The 22,168-nt window shown below is 36.4% G+C and overlaps 1 protein-coding gene across 1 annotated transcript in view; it reads left to right on the forward strand.

The window, feature by feature from the left end:
* MYO16 (myosin XVI) overlaps positions 1-22,168 on the forward strand; it is a 463,175-nt gene that overhangs the window by 131,292 nt on the left and 309,715 nt on the right. Inside the window, exons 10-11 of the mRNA XM_058548472.1 lie at positions 6,977-7,127; positions 15,384-15,494. Of these exons, the coding sequence (XP_058404455.1) occupies positions 6,977-7,127; positions 15,384-15,494 (262 nt within the window). The remainder of the gene's footprint in view (positions 1-6,976; positions 7,128-15,383; positions 15,495-22,168) is intronic.

The raw sequence follows: 22,168 nt of genomic DNA on the forward strand, positions 1-22,168 counted from the left end.
GTCTCAAGATAGTCAATTTTATTTGTTCTCTATAGTATTCTCAAATTGCTTCAGATATAATGGGCAATAATTGTTGCCTTCGTTAGTTTTCTTTTATTACATTCCTGTTTCCATTTTCAGAAATAAAATCCCGGTTCCTACAGGCATATTTTCTCTGCATGAAATGCTTTTTATGTTTATAGAAATAAGTAAGTCTTGAATAAATCCAGTAGAGCTCAGAAATTAGTTGTCTGCTGCTACAGTCCCATCTAATTTTTTCCACAGTCAGGCTAAAGTTATCTCTCTTGCATTAATCTAAACTACGCTTGGATGATGGCTATTTCATTTTCTTTATGTTTATGGAGTCTGCCTTAGCAAAAGTCTTCTTTTAGAAAATATACTATTTTAATCCTATTTTTTCTCTTCTCACTGATAAATTTCTATCCTTAATTTCTTTTTTATAATCAAATAATTTTTCTCATTGAGGAAAATTTAGAAAGCACAGAAAAACATATCGAAGCATGAAAAACATCACTCATTAGTGTCAAAGAAAAATTGCACCAGAGAAGTTAAAGATGCAAGAAAGACTTTATTCAAGAGTACTGCAATACAGGAGAGAGTGAATTCGACTCTGTGAAACAGAAGGCCAGAGAGTTTTTTAGTGTGGATGAGCTGATGGAAAAGTGCTGGAGGATGTTAGTGGTCACTGTGATTAGGCCACTGAGTTTGCTAATTGGCGCTTATGGAAGGTAGGCTCCTACCCTCCCATAGACACCACACCCGGAGACAGCAGCTCTGTCTTTCCTGATGGTTACATTTCAACGGGATGGCTCTCAAGTCCTTGGGAAAGACATTCTGGGTTGTAAGACAGGCAAGAGGCTGGGACAAGATTTACATCTCAAAGGGGCAGAGAGAGAATTTACAATTGAAAGTGCTCTGGAGTAAGTGCTCTAAGAGGGGGGTCAGCAGTCTAGAGTCAGAGAGAAGCTTCTGTGAAGTGTAGCTGAGAAGAGGGGAATGTTAAGTTCCTCTTCATCCTTAGTCCACTTTTGATGAAACTACTAGCATTTGCCATATTCTTTTTATCCTTTATGTTTCTTCTTTATTGAGTGTTTGCTCTAAATACATAATTGCAATTTGTTTTTAAAAAATTAATCTTATAAATATTTTGCTATGTTTGATAAACATTTAATCAGTATTAAAATAAATACCGTGACTACTTTAAAATTATTCCTTTTACTAGAAAAATAGCATGTTCATACATGTTTATATTCTATAAATGTATAATCAGCTAAAATTTAAATATATAGAGGTCAGCTTATGTGAATGCTATTTATTTTTTTTTTTTTTGTGAGGAGATCAGCCCTGTGCTAACATCCGCCAATCCTCCTCTCTTTTTTTGCTGAGGAAGACGGCCCTGGGCTAACATCTGTGCCCATCTTCCTCCACTTTATATGGGACGCCGCCACAGCATGGCTTGCCAAGCAGTGCGTCGGTGCGCGCCCAGGATCCGAACCAGCGAACCCCGGGCCGCCGCAGCGGAGCACGCGCACTTAACCGCTTGCGCCACCGGGCCGGCCCCTGTGAATGCTATTTTTAATGATTATTGATAAAATGTGTTTCATTTAAAAAGTGGAATAGAAACCTAAAGAAAAACTGTTCCATAGATATTATCACAAGCTATCAGCCTAGGTACATGTTTTGCATTTTTCTTGTAGAAAATCTGTGCATGACTAGTTAATATGTTGCCATTCCATCCAATTGTACTATTTACAGTGGTTTTTTTCTTATACAAGAAGAGAGTATTTGTAACTAGCTACTTGCAATTATTGTTAGTAAGATCCTAGATTATATAACCTATGGTATTATTGAGTCTGTAAATGATTTTTAAAGATACAGGTGAAAAAGTATATGAAGACAGATGGTGTATTAGTCTCATAGAACTGTAGGACTTGATATGCACTTCGACATTAGCTAGTCTAAGTACTGCATTTGGCAAAGGCGAAGAAGTGGCCCAGAGATTCTGAAGGCCTCAGAAGGTCAGCTAGTAGCCAACGCGAGATAGAAACTGACTTAGAATGAGGTCAGTGTATCCCTGGACCAGTCTTCTTTCCAACTGTGGCTCTCAGGGAGGCTGCTACTAGCACTGCGATTAGATCTGAGTTATGAAAGGAGTATGTCAGCTATTTTAGTAAGCTCATTATTTCCTCCTTTTAGAAATACTTCATAATTGGTGATTTTATGTATTTCATAAACTATCTTTTTAGTTTCTACCTGACCAATCAAACCACTGCTTTATAAATTGCTTTGTACTCAAAAGATTTGGTATATGCAAAACCTCTCTTTAGTTTTTTTAAATTTCCTGACAGTGCAGAAAAAGGAGATGATTGATATAATGGGAGATAAGGGATGAAGTATTGTGATAGATGTGAGGGTGGATTTTTAGATATAGGCAGTGTGACATGGGATTAAGAACTCAAGCTCCAGAGCTCACATTTCAGCTCCACTGCTGCCTCGCTGTGTGTCCTCAGCAAGTTCTTCTCTCTGGCCCTCAGTTTATGCATCTATAGAATAGGCATAAAAGTAGTGCATACCTTATGATAGCATTGTTGTCAAATAAAGACTTAATATGTGTAGAGTACTTAGAACAGAGAATGTCACACATTAAATGCTATATAATTGTTAAAATGTTTTGCAAGTAGTTCACTCAAATTATAGAAAATATAAGGAAACCACTTATGGGAAGGGCTCTCATGTCAAAGAAGCCTAGGGCACACTCTTGGGAGCTCTAGGAATGATGAATACAAGTTAGAGCAGGCAGGCATTGTTCCAAAGTTGCTCATGGAAGAAATAAGGCTTCCTTGGGAGTTAGGAATATCTAATCACTTGATGGTACTCAAGCAGGTCTGGATATGAAATTTTTATAAGCATTATAAGCATTCCTTTTTTATAGTGAATTTTTTAAAATAATAACTAAACCATTGGGATGGACAGTCTGATGTGGGCTCTGAGCATCCTCCGCATTCTTGCTCAGTTTGTCAGACTGCAAGGCATATGTAGTTAGTCATACAGGGCACTAAGTAGCTCAAGGAGACCAAGACACTCACTTGCAAGGGAGGAGCACTGGCTTATCTGCTACTTAGTGCAATGTTTGCTGCTTGCTCAAAAAGTACTTGACTCTTGGCCGGGTTTCTCTCCTACAACAGAACACACTGCGTGTGTCGGCATCTATTCAGGTCTCCCTGTGTTACCCCTCATACTTCCCCATGGGACGGGACAAAGATAACCGGTGCCAACACGCTGGGTTTTCCATGAGTAATGAAGTCTTTTGTCTCTGATCTAGGAATCTCTTGTCTTCTATACCTATTCTTGAAATAGTAACAACTAACTAATTTGCTTGTAAGTAGAGTAAAATCCTAGAAACTTCTCAGTTCTGGACATATACAAATAAAAGCAGCTAATTTTATTGCCTGGTTATTACCAGAGTCATTGGGCTAAGTCCTTTATGTGCATTATGTTAGTAATCCCTCACTATGGGCCCTTTTACAGATTGGCTTTACAGAATGGTTATATGACTTGCCCAAAGTGGCAGAGCCAAGCGTCATACTTTGTAGTTTTTCTGACTCAAAAAGTTATGCTTGGGGGCTGGCCCAGTGGCATAGTGGTTAAGTTCATGTGCACAGCTCCAGTGGCCCTGGGTTTGCAGGTTCGGGTCCTGGGTGCAGACCTACGCATTGCTTATCAAGCCATGCTGTGGCAGGTGTCCCATATAAAGTGGAGGAAGATGGGCATGGACGTTAGCCCAGGGCCAGTCTTCCTCAGCAAAAAGAGGAGGATTGGCAACAGATGTTAGCTCAGGGCCAATCTTCCTCACCAAAAAAAAAAAAAAGTTATGTTTGTTACAGCTATACTATTCTATGCTGCCTCTTTTTAATATATGTTCCCCCACCCGCTCACTTACTTGAAAATATCTTCATTGACTGAAACACTATAAAACATCATCATTCAGAGTTCAAAGGAAGTGAAACTGACTTCACATTTCTGCAAACTTGTTCTTTAGTTATTCTTGCTTTTCCCTCAGCCCTGGCCCAAAGCAGCCACTTCACTAGTCTCTCTTTCTTCACGCTTTCCTAGACCATTGTACAGCAGGAAGACAGCATAGAGATGGGCTGGAAAACAATGCAACATCGTGGTTACTGAAAGAAGCCCTTCAAATTACTCTTTTTCTCCCCTACCAAGCTTCATCTACAAAATCATTTGTATTTCTATATACTAACAGTCAGCAACTGGAAATTGAAATAAAAATACATTTATAATGGCATAAAAACATGGAATACATCAGAATAAATCTAACAAATTATTTGCAAGATTTTAATGCCGAAAACTACAAAATACTGAGAGAAATTGATGAAGATCAAAATAGATGGAGAAATATACTGTGCTTATGGATGACAGAATTCCACATTGTTAATATGTAAATTCTAGCAAATTGATTTGTCAGTTGAGCACAATGCTAATCAAAATCCCAACAGGCATATTTATAAAAATTGACAAATAGATTCTAAAATTTATATGAAAATGTTAATGACCTTGAATAGAGAAAACAAAATTGGATGACTCATATTACCTGATTTCAAGCCTGCCTGTGAAGGTACATTAATCAAGGTAGTGTAATATTGGGGTAAGAATAGACTATTATATCAGTGGAGCACAATGGAGTCTCCCTAAATAGACTTACACATATACAGTCAATAGATTTTTAACGAAAGTGTCCAGATAATTGGATGGGGAAAGATATTCGTTTCAAAAATGATGCTGGAACATTTGGACAGCCATATGAAAAAATTGTGAACCTCATATATAGCACCATACACAAAAAGCCACTCACAATGAATCATAGACTTAAATGAAAAGCATAAAACTGTAAGATTTTCAGAGTGAAACTTGGGAGAAAACCTTTTTGACCTTGGGTTAAGAAAAGAATTCTTAGATAAGACAAGAAGCACAAACCATAAGAGAAAAAAATATTCTTTGAAACACACTGTTAAGAAAATGAAAAGATAAGACACAGACTGGGAGAAAATATTTGCCACCTGTGTATCTGATAAAGGATTGAATTCAGAATATATAAACTCAATAACCTGACAACAAAGAACCCAATAAAAAACAGTCAAAAAATTTGAACTTGTGCTTTACCAGAGAAGAGATTCTTATGTGCTTATTTATAAGCACATTGAAATGCAAATTAAAACCAAAGGGAGAAGCTATTAACACACCTACTAGAATGGATTAAAAAAAAAGATAAGTAACTAGCTGGGATGTGAAACGCCACTGCATCCCTGGGGAACACCAAGTGGTACAGGCACTTTAGGAACAATTTGGAATTTCTCCTAGGTATTTAACCAAGATAATGAAAGTATGTCTCCAAAAACACCTGTACACAAATGTGTCTAGAAACTCCATTCACAGTTGACGAAAACTGGACAAACCCAAATGTTTGCTGAATGGATAGGTGAAGTGTCGTACACCCTCCAGTAGAATACTACTCAGCAATAAAAACCAAAACTATTGATATATGTAGCAGCATGATTGGATCTCAAAAGCATTAGGTAAATGAAGCCAGGCACAAAAGTCTACGTGCTCTGTGACCCCTTGCAAGTGACATTTTGGAAGAGGCAAAACAGTAGTGAAAGAAGTAATCATCAGGGCTTCCAAGGAGCAGGAGGCTAGCAGAGATAATTAACTCCCAAGGGTGGGTACAAAGAGACACTTGGGGGTGATAAAAATTCTACATATTGCTGGGTGTGTGGGTTATGCAAACTATATATATATTTAACTAACTATATATTTGACAAAACTCATTGAATTTACTTTATGTAAATAATACCTCAATAAACCTGAATTTTTTAAATCTGAAAAAGTGCATTATGCTTTAATTAGAATCACAACTACTATTGTAGAATACATGAAATAATTATGTTTATATATATTGCAGTTGATTAAATACACATATATTTCTGCTTGCATAGTAACATTTACGGAAATACATTTTTAAATCTTACTATAATAAAGTGTTACAATGCAAATTAAACGTTTAGTTTATAAACATTTGTTTATATTTTATTATCATGAAATAGTGGCTTTATGGAGGCAATGATGTCTATAGAAGAAATAAAAAAATGAAGTAGTTTTTATTTTATTTTTTTGCCTAGTTTGAGCTGTAAAAAGTAATAAAACTGGAGGCTGGCCCAATGGCATAGTGGTTACCCTGCACGCTGGCTTTGGCGGCCCGGGATTTGTGGATTCGGATCCCCAGTACAGACCTATACACCGCTCATCAGGCCATGCTATGCTGGCGTCCCACATATGAAAAACAGGGGAAGATTGGCACAGATGTTGGCTCAGGGGCAATCTTCCTCAGGCAAAAAGAGGAAGATTGGCAACAGGTGTTAGCTCAAGGCCACTCTTCCTCACCAAAAAAAAAATAATAAAACTTATTCTGCTTGTAATATTACAATCCTTAAGTGTGTCTAATTCCTCTATTATTATGTCGTTACAAACTCTAAACATTGCCCATGATTCTATAATATATCTTAAATCCTATATGAATAATATTTAATTTAATTGTATAATTTTGCCTTCACTTGTTTGCAATTCATTTTTACATTTAAATATCTTGCTTCAGTCATGCGTTTCAATCTTAGCTTTTAAATTGCTTATTGATTTGTCTATTACAGTAGTATATACATTCATAAACATTTTAGTCTCAAGTTGAAATGAATATATTTTTCTTTTAAAGGTGAAATTGAATGAAATTTGTAGCTAATAGAAAAGTTTACAGATTTTCCATTGATTTTTTTTTTCCCTGCAGTGTTGAGAAACTCTTTCTTATCTGAATAAAACAATTTTCTATACGGAGCTGTCCTGTCGTGGTAATTTTTGATTGATATGGCAACATTAGAATAAGACTAATTACAGTATTGATTATTTCCTGTAGCAGTCCACTGATGTTGCCAATTGCCAAGCAAGACAGTTTGTTGGAAAAAGACATTATGTTCAAAGATGCAACAAAAGGTCTGTGCAAGAGACAATCTCAGGACAGCGCCCCTGAAAATGCCACCGTGATTGGCCCCACCAAACCTGAACAGGTAATTACAGCCTTACTGCATGTATGCTAGTATTGCTTCCTATTGTCATGCTTCAAAATCCAACATTTCAAGAACAAACACCCACTAATTTCCAAAGATAAATTAATGAATGCAAAAGTTAATATTTTGTTTAAAATTTCCGTATATAAACTGTTATGCTATTATACTGACCATTAACAAACATAACTGCTATTGTATTTTATAAGGATTTGAATTTTACATTCTTGACTTACATACCAGGAATGAAGTCTCAGCCAATATGTTAATTCCTGAGTATTTCCAGTTATATCACTAGTAGACTGTTTTTTGTTTCCTTCAAATATCCAAATATTTTACATAAGAAGAAGAAAGACAAACCAATCACTAAGACTCATTTTTCTTTAAAAGTAACTGTGTTGGTGTATTGTGTGTGTGTGTCTTTGTGTGCCCCAGTGCCCAAGTTATGGGAGATCACTTTGATGATATTGGAATTATAGAAATTAAGGTATTTTCTGTTATCTTTCCTATGGAAATAAATGATTTTTATGTTTTATGTTTCATAAATGGCAGAATAATTTTATAAATGTCAGAATAATCCTTGAAAATATTTTATTTCACTGTATCTAATTTTGAATATTTTAAAGACATTTTGTCTCAGGCTGCCATAAAAAATACCACAAACTGGGTGGCTTAAACAACAAAAATTTATTTCTCACAGTTCTGGAGATTGGAAGTCCAAGATCAAGGTGCCAACTGATATGGTTTCTGGAAGGCTCTTTTCCTTGCTTATAGATGGCTGCTTTCTCGCTGTGTCTCCACAAGGTGGAGAGGTGGAGAGAGCCAACTGCCTGGTGTCTCAAAGGACCCCAGTCCTATAGGATTGAGGCCCCACTCTTATGCCTCATTTAACCTATATTACCCCCTAAGGGCCCTATTCCAAATACAGTCACATTGGCAGTTAGAGGCTCAAGATATAAATTTGAGGGGACACAATTCAGTCCATAGCAGTAGGCAAATTGAATGTTAGGTAAAATTTAATGCAAAGATTTTTCTTAACTTTCTTAAGGGTCCTTTGAACTTCCTGTAAGCTTAAATGCATATTACTAAGTGAAAGAAGCCAATCTGAAAAGGCTGCCTACAATATGATTCTGCTATTTGACGTTCTGGAAAAGGCAAAACTGTGCAGATGGTAAAAAAATCAGTAGTTTCCAGGAGTTGGGGGGGAGGTGGGAAGGGATGAATAGGTGGAGCATAGAGGATTTTTAGGGCAGTGAAAACACTCTGTATGATATTATAATGATGGATACATGTCATTATACATTTCTCCAAACCCATAGAACGTACAACACCAACAATGAACCCTCACGGACACTACGGACCGTGGGTGATTGTGATGTGTCAGTATAGGTTCATCAATTGTAACAAATGTACCACTCTGGTGGGGATGTTGATAATGGGAGAGGCTATGCCTGTGTGGGGCCAAGGGTATATGGGATCTCTTTGTACCTTCCTCTCAATTTTGCTGTGAATCTAAAACCACTCTAAAAATATAATGTCTTAAAAAAAAAAATGAGAGGACATTCACAACATAATGTCAAGTGTAATCCTTGTAGAATGACTGTTCTGTTTTTAATACAAGTTCTTTGTAATTGTATCCTAGACATTAAAAGCAGTTGTAATCATGTTCTGTTTATTTGGTATTAAAGAGGGAGTGGCTGTTATTCAGGTTTTCTGTTCATATATTATCTGTATAATGTTCCTTTATTACCTATATGGTGCTCGCCCGCATCTCCCACTGTGTGCATCATGCTGTTGTGCGGTCTTGGCCCTGAGGTGCCTAGGTGATTCTCCCCAGAGGAAGAACAGCACCGTCCACGGCCTGGATATACACTCACATTTCACAGGAGGCCTTTAGAATAGGCTCATGAGAGCAATCAAGTTCTAATTGACATTTTAAAGAGAAATACATAACGTAAAACATTTTTTAAAAATTGAAACAAAAACCGCAGTCTCTCTCCTTCATTTTTGTGAAATGTAGGTCTTATCAAATAGTAACTGTGTAAATGAATATTCAAGGCTTGATTTAAAGTTTTTTTGGTTCTGATGATTACCAAAATTAACATCCGATTTTATAATACCTCTGAGAATGTAGATTTTTTCTTAAGTTGCTTAGAAATACACAAGACATTCTCTTTTCTTGCCCCTTTTTGTTCTGTTTTCCCTCCCATTCCCCTTCTCTCCTTTCCTGCCCTCTTCGTCCATTCTCTTTCTAGTTTCCTACCTTCTTAACTTCTTCCTTCCCTCCTTTCCTCCCTGTCATTCTTTTCAGAATGTATTTATTTAAATTTAATTCAATTTTGAAATTCAGTTCAAATTTTTATTGCACTTAGTGAAGGCATGTTAGCCTTGGAGTAAAGAGAAAGGATGATACATTCATGTAGATTTGCTCTGGTTCAGGTCTGCTCCTGACACTGGAAGTTCCTTAACCTCACTAAGCCCCATCTCTGAAATGGGTACATAGTACTGGCCTAGTGCAGTTGTTATGAAGATGACAATAAGGCTATAAAATGACAGCACAATTACCAAGAACAGAATAAAAACTCAATAAGATGTATTTATTATTTTTATTGTTATTTATCTAGACTGTACATTAGGTTTTGCTAGAGTGGTCAAGCCTTCTATTCACTAATTTATCTGCTCTTAATTCATGTAATTCCAGTTAACACATCAACTGGGTTTTATTTTTTTTCAACGTAAATACAGATTATTTTTAAATAATAATCAATTATATTGAAAATAATAATACAAAATAATACTTTATATTGATTAACATTTCAAAGCTTAAAAATACTTTCACCTGCATTATCTGAATCCTCAAAATACCACTGTGAGCAAGTTATTATCCATTTTCAATACTTAACTTACACTCAAGTTTCAAATTGAGTTTTAAACTGACCAAACTTAAACTAAAGAAAGTTAAGCAAATTGCCTAGAATCACAAGTGTCTTTTACTCTGTTTCCAGTGCTCTTGGGAGACAGCACAACAAGCTCCCGGTTCATTTTCCAGAGCCCCACTGACTTGTGACAGTTCTATAAATAGGAGGGAAAGTTTGCATTCCATGGCTGCACGTGCCACGTAGGGATTTCGGAGACTGGAGAAAATTCTCCTCCTGTAGTTAACAGATATGCCAACATCCTTGTACACAAAAGCATAAATCCTCAGCCGAGCAAAGGAGGAATAAGTGAAAGGGCCTGATAAATCTCACTATCTAAGAAACACCTAACGGAATGACAAAAGCAGAGAGAAACAATGAAAATGCTATCCCACCATGGTGATAGGCTCAAGCTTTGGAAAGCTTAGTAAAGTATTTTGTCAGATTATCACCCCTTTTTCTGTGATGACCATCCCAGTTACCTCATGCTTCTTCTAATTTCCTCTTTCCTCCTACTCAGTTCTGAATCCATCGCCACCTTTGCTCAAGGTCTTGTTCTTGTCTTGTTTGTCAGATCATCTCTTTTACCCATTGGACTTCTAGTCCCTGGACATATATTACTAATGTCTCAGGGAGAAAAATCACGAACAATCAAAACAACACAGTAAAGCCAACAGCACTCAGAGCGGTGCAGACAAGCGGAGACAATGCAGCAGTGGCTTCAGAATATCTCCAAACTGAAATTCCCTTTTTCTCAAAGCATTTCTCCTAAGTTTTTCCGGACTTTCTATCCTGGATTATGTCTGTTTTGTGTTCTAGATCTCTCCTTTGGGAAATATATATATATATATAGAGAGAGATATGTGGATATTTGTATATTTTCATAAGAACCATTATGGTCAGTCCTAGAGAGGATGTTAATTTTTTTTTACATATTTCTCCCATCTCTGTTCTAATGATTGTTATAATTGTTTGATAGACATTGATAATGTACACTATTGAGCCTACAACTGTAACATAAAGATATTCACAGACATTTTTTTCAACTTGTTATCAGCTGTCACAATGCTTTTGAAATCTGTATAAAGAATGTGTCCCTTTGATAACCCTGCTTAAGATCGATTGTCAAAGCTTCCCTCCTGATCATTTTGGAATCTTGATGGTAAATGCAAGGAATTCTTCCTTTCATGTACTCTTACCCTGTATTTGTCACATTTCCTTACTACAAACAGGCTGGGAGTCTTCACATTTTTACTGTCAGCCTAGTATTTTCTCTAACCCATGCGACAGCTGTGCCGCTATAGATGGTAATCCTCAAGAATACCAAAGAGACGTTTGCAGTAGCTCTTTCCGGGTCCTCGGAACAAATGCGGGCCTTCTGTTGGTGCTATGCATGCCTTTTCTAAATATGCACAAAGAAATTTGCACTGAACTCCTTAGAGATGTGGTTATAAGAAGAATTTTATCTTAGTAAAAATCATTACTTCTAAAGAAAAAAAATCTTGCTCTTTATTTTTCCCCTTTTTATGATTGCTTTGGGAGTTAAATATGTATGCTAACTTCCTGGCGACTTTTGTCTTATTCTTGTGTTGTTCAAGGTTATTGCAATCATATTATTGGCTTATATCATATTTTTTATATGCATGAATAGGTATATATATGTGTATTACTAACATATATATTAGTTTTTGTGGGGTGCATATCTGTGTGATGTGTAATTATATGTTTTTGTACTTTTGGGAAATGTTTGCAAAGACATTAGAAAGAAAAGATATTTATATCCGTCCTTAAATTGATGATGAAAGTTCCCTTTTATGTATCTCTCTATAAAAAGACGTTTGCCAGTAGTGTTTATTTCTAGAAAATACATACTTACCCATTTGCACTTATCTTCTAAATTCCTTTTGTATCTAAAGGCAATCATTCAAGTCTGTGATCCTGGAATACAGTCAAGTTGTCAATATAAGTAAACCTTCGATTTTGTCTAAATTAATCCTAAGTAATAAATCCAATGCAATTTAGTAGCACACAGTTGAGTATGATAGCTCCTCCTTCTCTTAAATAAGTCTACGTCCGATCCGCCCTCCTCTCCCCAGGCCCCTCGCTGGGCTGACATTGCTTGGAGCTTGTTGGCTGATCTCAGCACCTCCACCTTTCGTTCCACAAGCTGCCAGGGTATCGCGTTCTCCATGTGGAGCAGCTCCTGTCAGCCCTCTGCCTCACCACTTCCGTGACTTCCCATGGTCCTTGGAATTCAGCAGAGGCCCCCACCATGGTCTGCAAGCTTCCCCTGCTCCTCCAGCACCGCCTGCTGCCACGTCCTCCACCCTCCAGCTCACGAGCCAACATCCGGTGCTCCACACACCAATCTCCTTCCCACCATGGCGCCTTTCCCGTCTGCTCCCACACCCCTAAGGGCGGCCTTTTGAAATTATTTCCAATTTCAACTTTAAGGTGACTTCCTCGAGGATGACTTCTTAGACCATCCGATCGAAAGTGCAATTTTTCTCTTTTCAGAGCATTCTGGCTTTGCCCTCATGGCACTTTTTGTAGTTGTAATTTCTTCTTTATGTCCTTACTTCTCCCCTAGTAGACTGTAAACACTATGAGGGAAAATACCACATCCCTTTTTCCCTCTTTGTACTAAACCACTAGCATATGCTGGCAAAGAGTAGGTGAGCAAGAAAAAAAGGCAAATTATGGAACATACGTTATCAGATTTCTTCATTATCTGCTAGAGTTTCTCCGCTGTTACCTAATGGTTACTATCCCAGCTTCCACTTCTGACTCATTAGCTGTGTAATCCCAGGGAATTCACCTGGCCTCTCTGGGCCTCGAGTTCTGCATCTCCTACTTAAGGATGTTGGCTATATCAATGAATTTAAACTTTAGCAACAGATCCTTCCCCCAATAGGGATGTGTGAAAGAGGAGTCCAGCTCCTAAAGCTGATGAAAGCTGAGCGTCTTTGCTGAGAGCAGCAGAGACAGGTCCGTGCCCTCCACAGCTGCCTGCTTCCTCCATCCTCCAAAGGCAGCCTTCAGGGAAGCTGGCAGAAAGTTTACCATCAGTGTCCACTGCCCTTTCAGGATGTTTGACGAACTGCGTAACAATGCATCCTATTACTGCACACTTATCCGCAGAGCAGGCACCGTGCCAGGCCCTCCACAGGAATTTAGTGCTCACAGCCACCTAAGAGGGACCTGCCACTATTTATCCTATTTTATAAGAGAACTGAAAGTGACTTAATGACGTTAAGAAAGAAAAATGTTCAAGATCTCACAGAGAGAAAGGCATACCACTAGGATGGAAACACCGTTCCCCCAGAAGAATACAAATAATTGATTTCTTAGACTTAGATGAGCTTGAATTTTCCAGTATTCAAAGTAGGGAAGCTTGAATCAGTGTGTAAGACTTTTACCTGAATTAGCATGACTGATGAAAAACACAGAATGAGAAACCACCTGGGTCGGGAAGACTGCTGGGTACCCCACCGAGGGGCCAGGTGGTCCTCGCTGGCTGAGCTGTCAGTCTCGGAGGCACTTTGGGCCTGTAAGACTCTTCCAACTGGAACTAAGTGTATAAAGTTAAAAAACTGATGTAACACATTCCCCAAATTGAGTTTGACAACTCAGAAAATATTAGGAGACCTGGAACATTGCGACGTCTATTTTAATCAGCAACAAGTACCAGTTGGGATACCACTCTTGAATGATTTAAGTAAGTGTTTATGACAGTATCAAAGCCATAAAGCTATGCCTCTAACCCAAAGTTAAACAACTGATTTTGATAAGACTATGTTATATGCTCTTTACATGTTAATTCTGAAAGATATTTTGAAACATGTTTCTTTTAAATGCTGCAAAAACAGAGAAAATAACAAAATTGAGGTGCTGGCTGAGTGTGCATGTTGGTGGAGAGGAGAGGCTTGTTCTTGAGATTTCTGACGTCTGGAATATTTTACAAATTTATTTTTAATAAATAAACATCTTGCTGTTGGAATATTATGTCTCCCGCTTATACAAGTGGTTGTATCTCCAATGCAGAGAGCCCTCTGCCGAGACATCCTTCCCACTGGAAGACATAACAAACCACTTCTGACTGTTTGAGATTCTTAGTAAGGAATTTGAGTCTCTGTTATTAATGCATGAGGATTAGAAACAGTCTGGGAAAACAATGACCTGAATTTATGAACTCATGAGAAAGATTACATTTGTGAAATATTTACTAATGTCAGAGAAATAGTCTTAAATTTAGTTTTTTTAAAAATGCGCAATATTTTTCACTCCATAAACAGTTAGCTGGTAAACAGTAATATTTAAGTTCAAATTATTTAGCAATGATTCATACAATAATACAATGTATAATACAAATATGAAATGCAAATACAAATATAGAATACAGACACAAATGCAAATAATACACATAAACTTACTGTTACTGAAAATTCACTATGGGCATCTGAATTCATGGGGGCATAGGTAAGAATCTTCTTGTTCTTTCGCTCCTCCGTGTTTGACATAAGAAAACCAAAGCTGGCCTAGTATATCAAATGTCTACTTTTCAGGGTATATCTTATGTATATAAAATTAAACAATGCCCATTTCTAAGTTGTAAATGATAGATTTTCATCTAATAACCCAAATTCGTGCTTTTTTATTTGAAACATTGCCTAGCTGTTAGACTCTGTCACTCTATATTAAATTGAACAGGAAAGCGTTTTTTTCTCTGTGACAGAATTATCTTCATCTCACGGCTACTTTAATCTTAAGAGTGACGTAGAGCAGAATAAAAATCACGAGCTAGAATTCTAATGTCTACTGTCAAAATCCGGCCTCCTCCTCCACGTATGCAGAAACCGAACTCCGGGCACCCTGCTTCCCTACCACGCCAACAGCCGTAACATGAGAACACGGAAAGTTTTGCTTTAGCTTCAGAAACACTGCAAATACGTGAGCTTTTCAGCTGCCGGTCTTACAGAGGACTGCGCGGTTCAGAGTTGGCTAAATCATAAGTAGAGACTCAGAAAAGTCAACATGCTGAAATGATTTTGACAGACTTAATGACTTTGAGGGACGTAAGGTAATATTCGGGTGTGTGTGTAAATGCGTGTGTGAGTGTGTGTGCGTCCTCATGGGTATAGAGCAGAAATTCTCCCCTGAATACGTTTCTCTGGGGCTGTTGAATCTTTTGTTCCTTAGAAGTGAACCATTTCATCGTATAATAACAGTTTTGAGCTCATGTGGTCTTTAAAACTTTTGACGTGTCATTGAAATTGGAACATCCAACTGTGAAGAAAGTTGATTGGAAAGCAATTAGAATTGATTTTACTTATTTTTTCCCCAGGTCAAGCTAATGCCTCCCGCTCCAAACGATGACCTAGCAACGCTCAGTGAGCTCAACGATGGCAGCCTGCTTTATGAAATTCAGAAGCGCTTTGGGAACAATCAGATATACGTAAGTGCCCTTGAAATTGCCTTTGGCACTGCTTTTGTCTTGCTGCATATTTTCACCCTTGAGTGGTGCAGCTATTACAGGTAAAGGACTATTGTTGCTTCTGCTCGTGCTGACAGCTTAAGGTGGATTTCTCAGAGTTCACGTTCATTCTTCTGGTTCAGTTATAAGTCAAGTTCAGCAAAGATCCACATTTCAGAGTTAAGTCAAAGTTAATACCCTGAGGGTAGACAACTTTCTTCTTTCTCTGATTGCTGTGGAAGATCTTGCTAGAACCAGCAGGATCTGCAAATCACTTATAAAAATGCTGTTTGTTTCATCTACTTTATCCTAACCTGCTAGATCTGGAAAAAGAAGCTAAAGAGGAAAAGTTGACTATGCATGGACTGCCTCTCTATTTGCATGAATAGAGAAACTATTGTTCCCCTAAATTTTCAAGAAATATCTTTGTTTGTAAAGTAAATAATTTATAGACACATCTCTGATAATAGGATACAAATATATGACAGTTGAGAAACAGCATGGAGAAGTGAGTTGCTGTGGTTCTATCCTGGTTTATGTGTGTTGTTTCTTCCAATACTCATAACAATTTAGACAGCATATAATCTCAATCTCTGTCTCTCTCTGTTTCTCTCTCTCTCTGTCTGCCTCTGTCTCTGTCTCTCATTGATTTTGTTATATTCAACTCAGAGCAATTCAATCAGAATGTCTATAGAGAAATCTGATTATGCACGTCTGCTATTCCTTTTTGCTAACACCTTTTTTTCCTAGTCTACTGAGAAATTGATTAAGTAATTTTCATGTAAATGTGAAGTCTGAGATTTCCTTACAAGTAATAAATTGTCAGGTGCTGATTAGCCTATGAAAATTCAATGCAACATCTTCATACTTGGATAAATTGCCTGCCACTGTAAATACACTTAAAATTAAATAGTTCTATCAAAATTAATGGAATTGAATCATTGACATAAAGTGGTGAAACCTGATTCCTTTGGTCTCTCTTACTGCCTTGTTACTTGTATACTATTTTTATTCCATTGTCTCCCCTTTCCCAGCATTGTGTTGCTGCTTTTTCTTTTTACCTTCTTAATTATATTATCAGAAGACCACTGCTTGAATACTTTTGAGTCCCTTTATTTCCTTCACACTTTTTAAGTGGCTTTGTCTCCCAAATATCCATTTAATCGACCTTTCTCCATGTCGGTGGCCACCATCCTCATCAAGGCCACCGTCATCCCTTCTCCAGCAGCCTTCTAACTTTCTAGAGGCAACTTCATTCCCTTTTAATCTGATCTCACAATGAACTAGAGTAATTTTTGTAAAGAACAAATGTAATCTTGAAACTCCCAGTCTTAAAACTTTCCTATGGCTTCTCATTTTTCATGAGCTGACTGTAATTCTTATTCACTATCTGGCCCCAAGTGCTATCATTGATGACTCTCAGCCACCGGTCATTGACCTCCTTCCTGCATCAGAGACTTTCCTTGGACTGTTTTTCTTTCTTCTAAAGTTCTCTTTCTACCCCCATGAAATACTTAGCTTTATAAATTCCCACTCAAAAATTCTTAAGTCTTTAAATAAACCTTCCCAGACCTTCCAAGTTAAGCCACTATGGACAGTCTTTCTGTAGAGTACTTCTCGTCGCTTGTGATTATATGCCTCATTGGTAATTTGATTAATGTCTAGCTCCTGTATTAGACTCTGAGCTCAGTGAGAAGAGCAGCCGTGCTGGTTTTGCTCACCATGAGGCCTGGCCAAGCAGATTCTAATCTTAAATGACAAATACTTCCTACCTGTTTATCAGAGTCATGGGTCTAACTCCTCCATGCAGTGGATCATCTTCATAGATCATCTTGCTGCTGGGTTTCTCTCTCTATCTGGGTAATCAGATTTAATATTCCCTACTTTGCTTAAGGTCATGTAAAATATACATTTGCCGCTGTGTGAGACATGATTTTCTTTTTCTCTATACTTGAAATATTGAAGAGCTAAATTGTTTAGGATCAATTTTGTGATGAGTGCTCTAAGTTATGGTATTTGAATTCATGAGTAATGGATGGACAAACAATTTAAACATTATTGATTTGCTAATAATAAGTGCTTCTCAAAGTATATTCTGTGGATCATTGGATATGTGAACTTTTTATTACGGTCTGTAATGAGAGTAAGTGTTTAGAAACTCATAGCAATTCCAAGTTTTAATTTCTGTCTGTTAAATCTAATAAGAATCAGGGATTGCATTTTGTATGTCTTTGTCTTTTTCACTTTTATTTTTATTGTGTTTTGCAGAAGTATCAGTCCATGATAAATTGGAAATAAAAGCAAATCTTCCTTCCCCACATATACAAATTAAAATCTTCAAGTCTGATCATCTGATCTCGACACCCACCCTCCCTACATATTCCTTTCATGTTTTTCCCATCCCCGTTAATGGCAACACCATTCTCCCAGTTTTCAGTCGAATGTGCTTGGTAAGAGTATTGATGCTTGTTTTTCTTCCATACCCCACATCTGACTTTAGTACAAATCTCGTCAGCCCTACCTTCAAAATATACACAGAATACAACCTCCACTGCTGCCCCCGAGGTCCATCAAAGCCAAGAGAAAATATTTCAGCTGAATTAATATTTTAACCAGGATTGTCATCTCTTTTCGCTATAGTCTGATTTGTTATATAAGAAGATCTTTCAAAACTACGTGTAAGTTGCTCTTTTAACTAAGTGTATAGCATTCCATTTGGATATCAGATTGGGATGTTTCCAAAGAGTCTGTAGCAGTAGGAAGTTCCCAAACCGTCAAAGAGAAAATGAATTGCAGGTGATGAGACACTTGCTTGCTAGGAAATGCACAGAATAAAGGCACTGTGTTCCCTGAATAATTATTGTCCACAGTAACAGACAGAATAGAATGTGCCATCAAATCTCTTCATGGATGGCTGAGAAGCATGTAGGCGATATTCTCTTTGCAGACATACTAGTAGAACCTGAGACTCAGAGAGAAAAAAACCTGCAAAATAAATACAGGAGCTCCTATAACATCTGATTAGCCAAGTATGGAGCCTGGCTCATCTCAGCCACCTAACTTAATATTCCCCTCAAGGTGACCCGGTTGGATGTAGCAGGTTTTCTAAGAGCATTTCAAGAGGCGAAAGTTGACAAGCTGTTGTCAGAAGTTGAAGTCTCTCTCACTTCAAGAATATTTGCAATTATGTAGATGGACACATTTTTCCCAAGCTAATACTGCCCCCTAGCCTAGTTCTCTGAAGGCTCATCTACGATATGCCCTGCAATACCTGCCGCCTTGTTCCATATCATTCCGCTCAATCTAGAAGACCCTTCTGAGCACTTAACATGTGTAAGCTATTGAAAAATAAGTAACATATTAGAAAGATGGACTAAAGGAAGTCTCCAGGTTTCTACAATTTAAAAAATTCTTTCTTCGCGGTATATTTTAAAGGTTCTATTTCATCAAAATACTCTCTTCAGAATATAGTATAGACCTATATAAATTCGTACTTTATGACTGTCATTGACATTCAAATCACATCTTTATAAACTATTTTTTGTTTATTACAGAATATACTTTCAAAAACAGTCTCAAATTCCTTCAATAATTAGGCCAATATAAAAATTATATCTCAGTAGAAAATGCAATTTAGAGGTATTTTGATTTTATTTTAAAGTGTTTCATCTTCTTTAATTAGCAGATTTCTCAATTATTCCTCAATCTACTTTCTCTCTTTGTTTTTCTTCTCTGGAATTTAAGAGTAATTTTCAGATACTTCACGAATAGGGTTCCCCTTTGGTTCATTTATTTCACTTTTATTTCTTTTCTCCTTTACTTGGCTGTAAAATACTGGCCAATCCTTCTTTTAAGTAAATGTTTTCTTGGATTACAACATATGAAGAGAATAATGCACAGCTCATTAGTGTATGGCTTGATGAATTTTTATTTGGTGAATATGCCTATGTAACCAGCAGCTTCATAAAGAAATGGAATATAAGAAGCCCCTTCCCCAGTATACTCTAATCATTACAAAAGATTCTGGCACTTACGTTTATAGATTCATTTTATATGTATTTTTACTTTATATAAAAGGAATCATCCAGTATGCTCTCTTTTGTCTCTGTTGTCTTTCACTCATTATCATGTTTCTGATATTCATCTGTACTGTGGTTTGTAGTGACAGTTATCCATTTTTATTCCTGTATGATAAGCTACTATAGGAATATATCCTAACTTGTTTATTTACTCTACAATTGAGGAACCTTTGAGTTGTTTCTACTTTTTGGTTATTATGAATAATGCTGCTATAAACAGTCTTATGCATGTAGCATGATCAGTATTATTTATTTTATTAATTTTTTTTCAAATTCTAGCCATTCTGGCAGTTATACAATGGTATCCCGTTATGGTTTTAACTTAAATTTCTCTGGTAACCAATGATGTTGACCAATATGTGTTTGTTGCTCATTTGATTATCTTATTTTGTGAAGTGCCTCTTCAATTTTATTGCCATTTAAAAGTAAATGGATTGTTTGATTTTTTCTTCTTGTCATGTAGGGTTTTTATATGTTCAGGATGTTGTTTCTTTGTCAGATGTATGTATTGGAAGCATTTTCTCCCAGTTTGTGGCTTGCAATTTAGACTTCTAATAGTGTCTTTAGATGAATGGAAGTTTGTAATTTTTACAAAGTTCTTTAGGGTTAGTGCTTATTGTGTTCTGCTTAAGAAATTTTGGCTTTGGTCATGAAAGTCTTTTCCTATATTTTCCTCCTACAGTTTGGTTGTTTTAACTTTAACATTTAAGGTGCGTTACCAGTGTGGAAATGATTTCACAGTGGTTAAAGAGGAGGGGGTCAAGATTACTATTTTCCCACGTGGGTTCCCCGCTGCCTTGCAATGCACCTTTGTCATAAGTCAGGTGACCGTGGGGAGTGAGTCTGCCTCTAGGACCTGTCTTCTATTGTGTGAATCTGTCTGTCTGTCTATAAACCAATGCCAAAATATCTTAATCATTATAGCTATAAAATAAATCTCGATATATAGAAAGTCCTCTGACTTTGTGCTTCAAGGTGTCTTGGCTAATCATGACTCTTGCAGATCCATATATATTTTAAAGTCAAATTATCAATTTCAATTGAATTTTCAGTTGGTATTGCATTGAATCTATAGATTAGTTGGGAATAATTAAGATTTTTACAGTATTTGATTTTCCATTTCATGGAATGTTATATCCCTGCTTTGGTCATCTTTAATTTCTCTGAAACGTTTTTTGAAATCTTGCCCATTTGTATTAGACTTATTTCTAGGCATTTTTCAAGTTTTGGTGCTATAATAAATGTTATTTTATTATTGAAAATAACAATCAAGTTTCATTATCTAATTATTTGTGGTTAATATGTAGAGATACAATTTTGATCTTTTGTATTCATCTTTTATCCATCAAACTTGCTAAATTCATATGTAAATATTAATTTATGTGGAGATTCTTGTGGATTTTCTGCATATGTTGCCATATGGTCTGCAAATAATAACTCTTATTTTTCTCTTTTAAATCTTGATAGCTGCTTTACTTTTTTTTCTTGCATCATTTCACAGGCTAGGATTTTCAATAAAAAGATGACTGGAAGTGACAATAATAAGCATCTTTGTCTCATTTCCAATCCCAGAGAAAAGGCTTCGATGTCTTATCGTTAAGCAAGTTGTTTGCAATAGCTATGCCACAAGTGGAGTTACTTTTTATTAGATTAAGGAAGTTCCATTATATTAATAGTTTTCAAAATTATTATTTTTAATAAAGAATGGACATCGAATGCTATTAAATTGTTTTTGGCATTTATTGAGACGATCATATGACTTTTGTTCTTTACTTCTTAGTATTATAAATTACAAAAGTTGATCTTCTAGTAAGAAGCCAACCTTGAATTGCTAGAATAAAGCCTGTTTGGTTGAAATATATTATCTGTTGAATGTATTACTGTATTTAATTTGTTAATATTTGGTTCAGGATTTTTGCATGTATTTTAATCAGAGAGAACAGCCTGTAATTTTCCTTTCTTTAAATATACTAGTTAGGCTTTAATATCAGGTTTATGCAACCCTCTTAAAATGAAATAGTGTTCCCTCTTCTGTTATTTTCTGGAATAATTTCTATAACATTTGTTTATTTTGTACATCAGCATTGGGAAGAATTCACCAGTGAAGTTGAAGTTCTCTTTGTGGAAAGGTCTTTAGACATGGATTCAATTTCTTTTACAGAGAAAAAACTAGTTAGCTTTTCTGTTTCTTATTGTGTTCATTTTGGTGAGATGGTGGATTGTTGTCCACCTATCTAAATTTCCAAACTTAGTGGCTAAAATATGATTCCTTATATCCTCTTCATCTGTTTTCATGTATATAGGATCTCCCTATATACATGTCGTATTTCTGATATTGGTAGTGTGTGCATTTCCTCTCGTTTCCTCAGTCAGTCTTTTTAGGTTATGATCTATCTTATTAGATTTTTCAAAGGATCACCTTTTGGATTTTGTTTGATATTCCATTAATTTTTGCTCTTATATTGATTTTTTTCTGCATAATTTGATATATTTTGATGAGCTCCTTGAAATGGATACGTAGATCATTAACTATTAGCCTTTATTCTTTTCTAACATATGCATTTCAGGTGATAATTT

This window comes from Diceros bicornis, chromosome 9 (genome assembly GCF_020826845.1).
Source record: "Diceros bicornis minor isolate mBicDic1 chromosome 9, mDicBic1.mat.cur, whole genome shotgun sequence".
Taxonomy (NCBI): domain Eukaryota; kingdom Metazoa; phylum Chordata; class Mammalia; order Perissodactyla; family Rhinocerotidae; genus Diceros; species Diceros bicornis.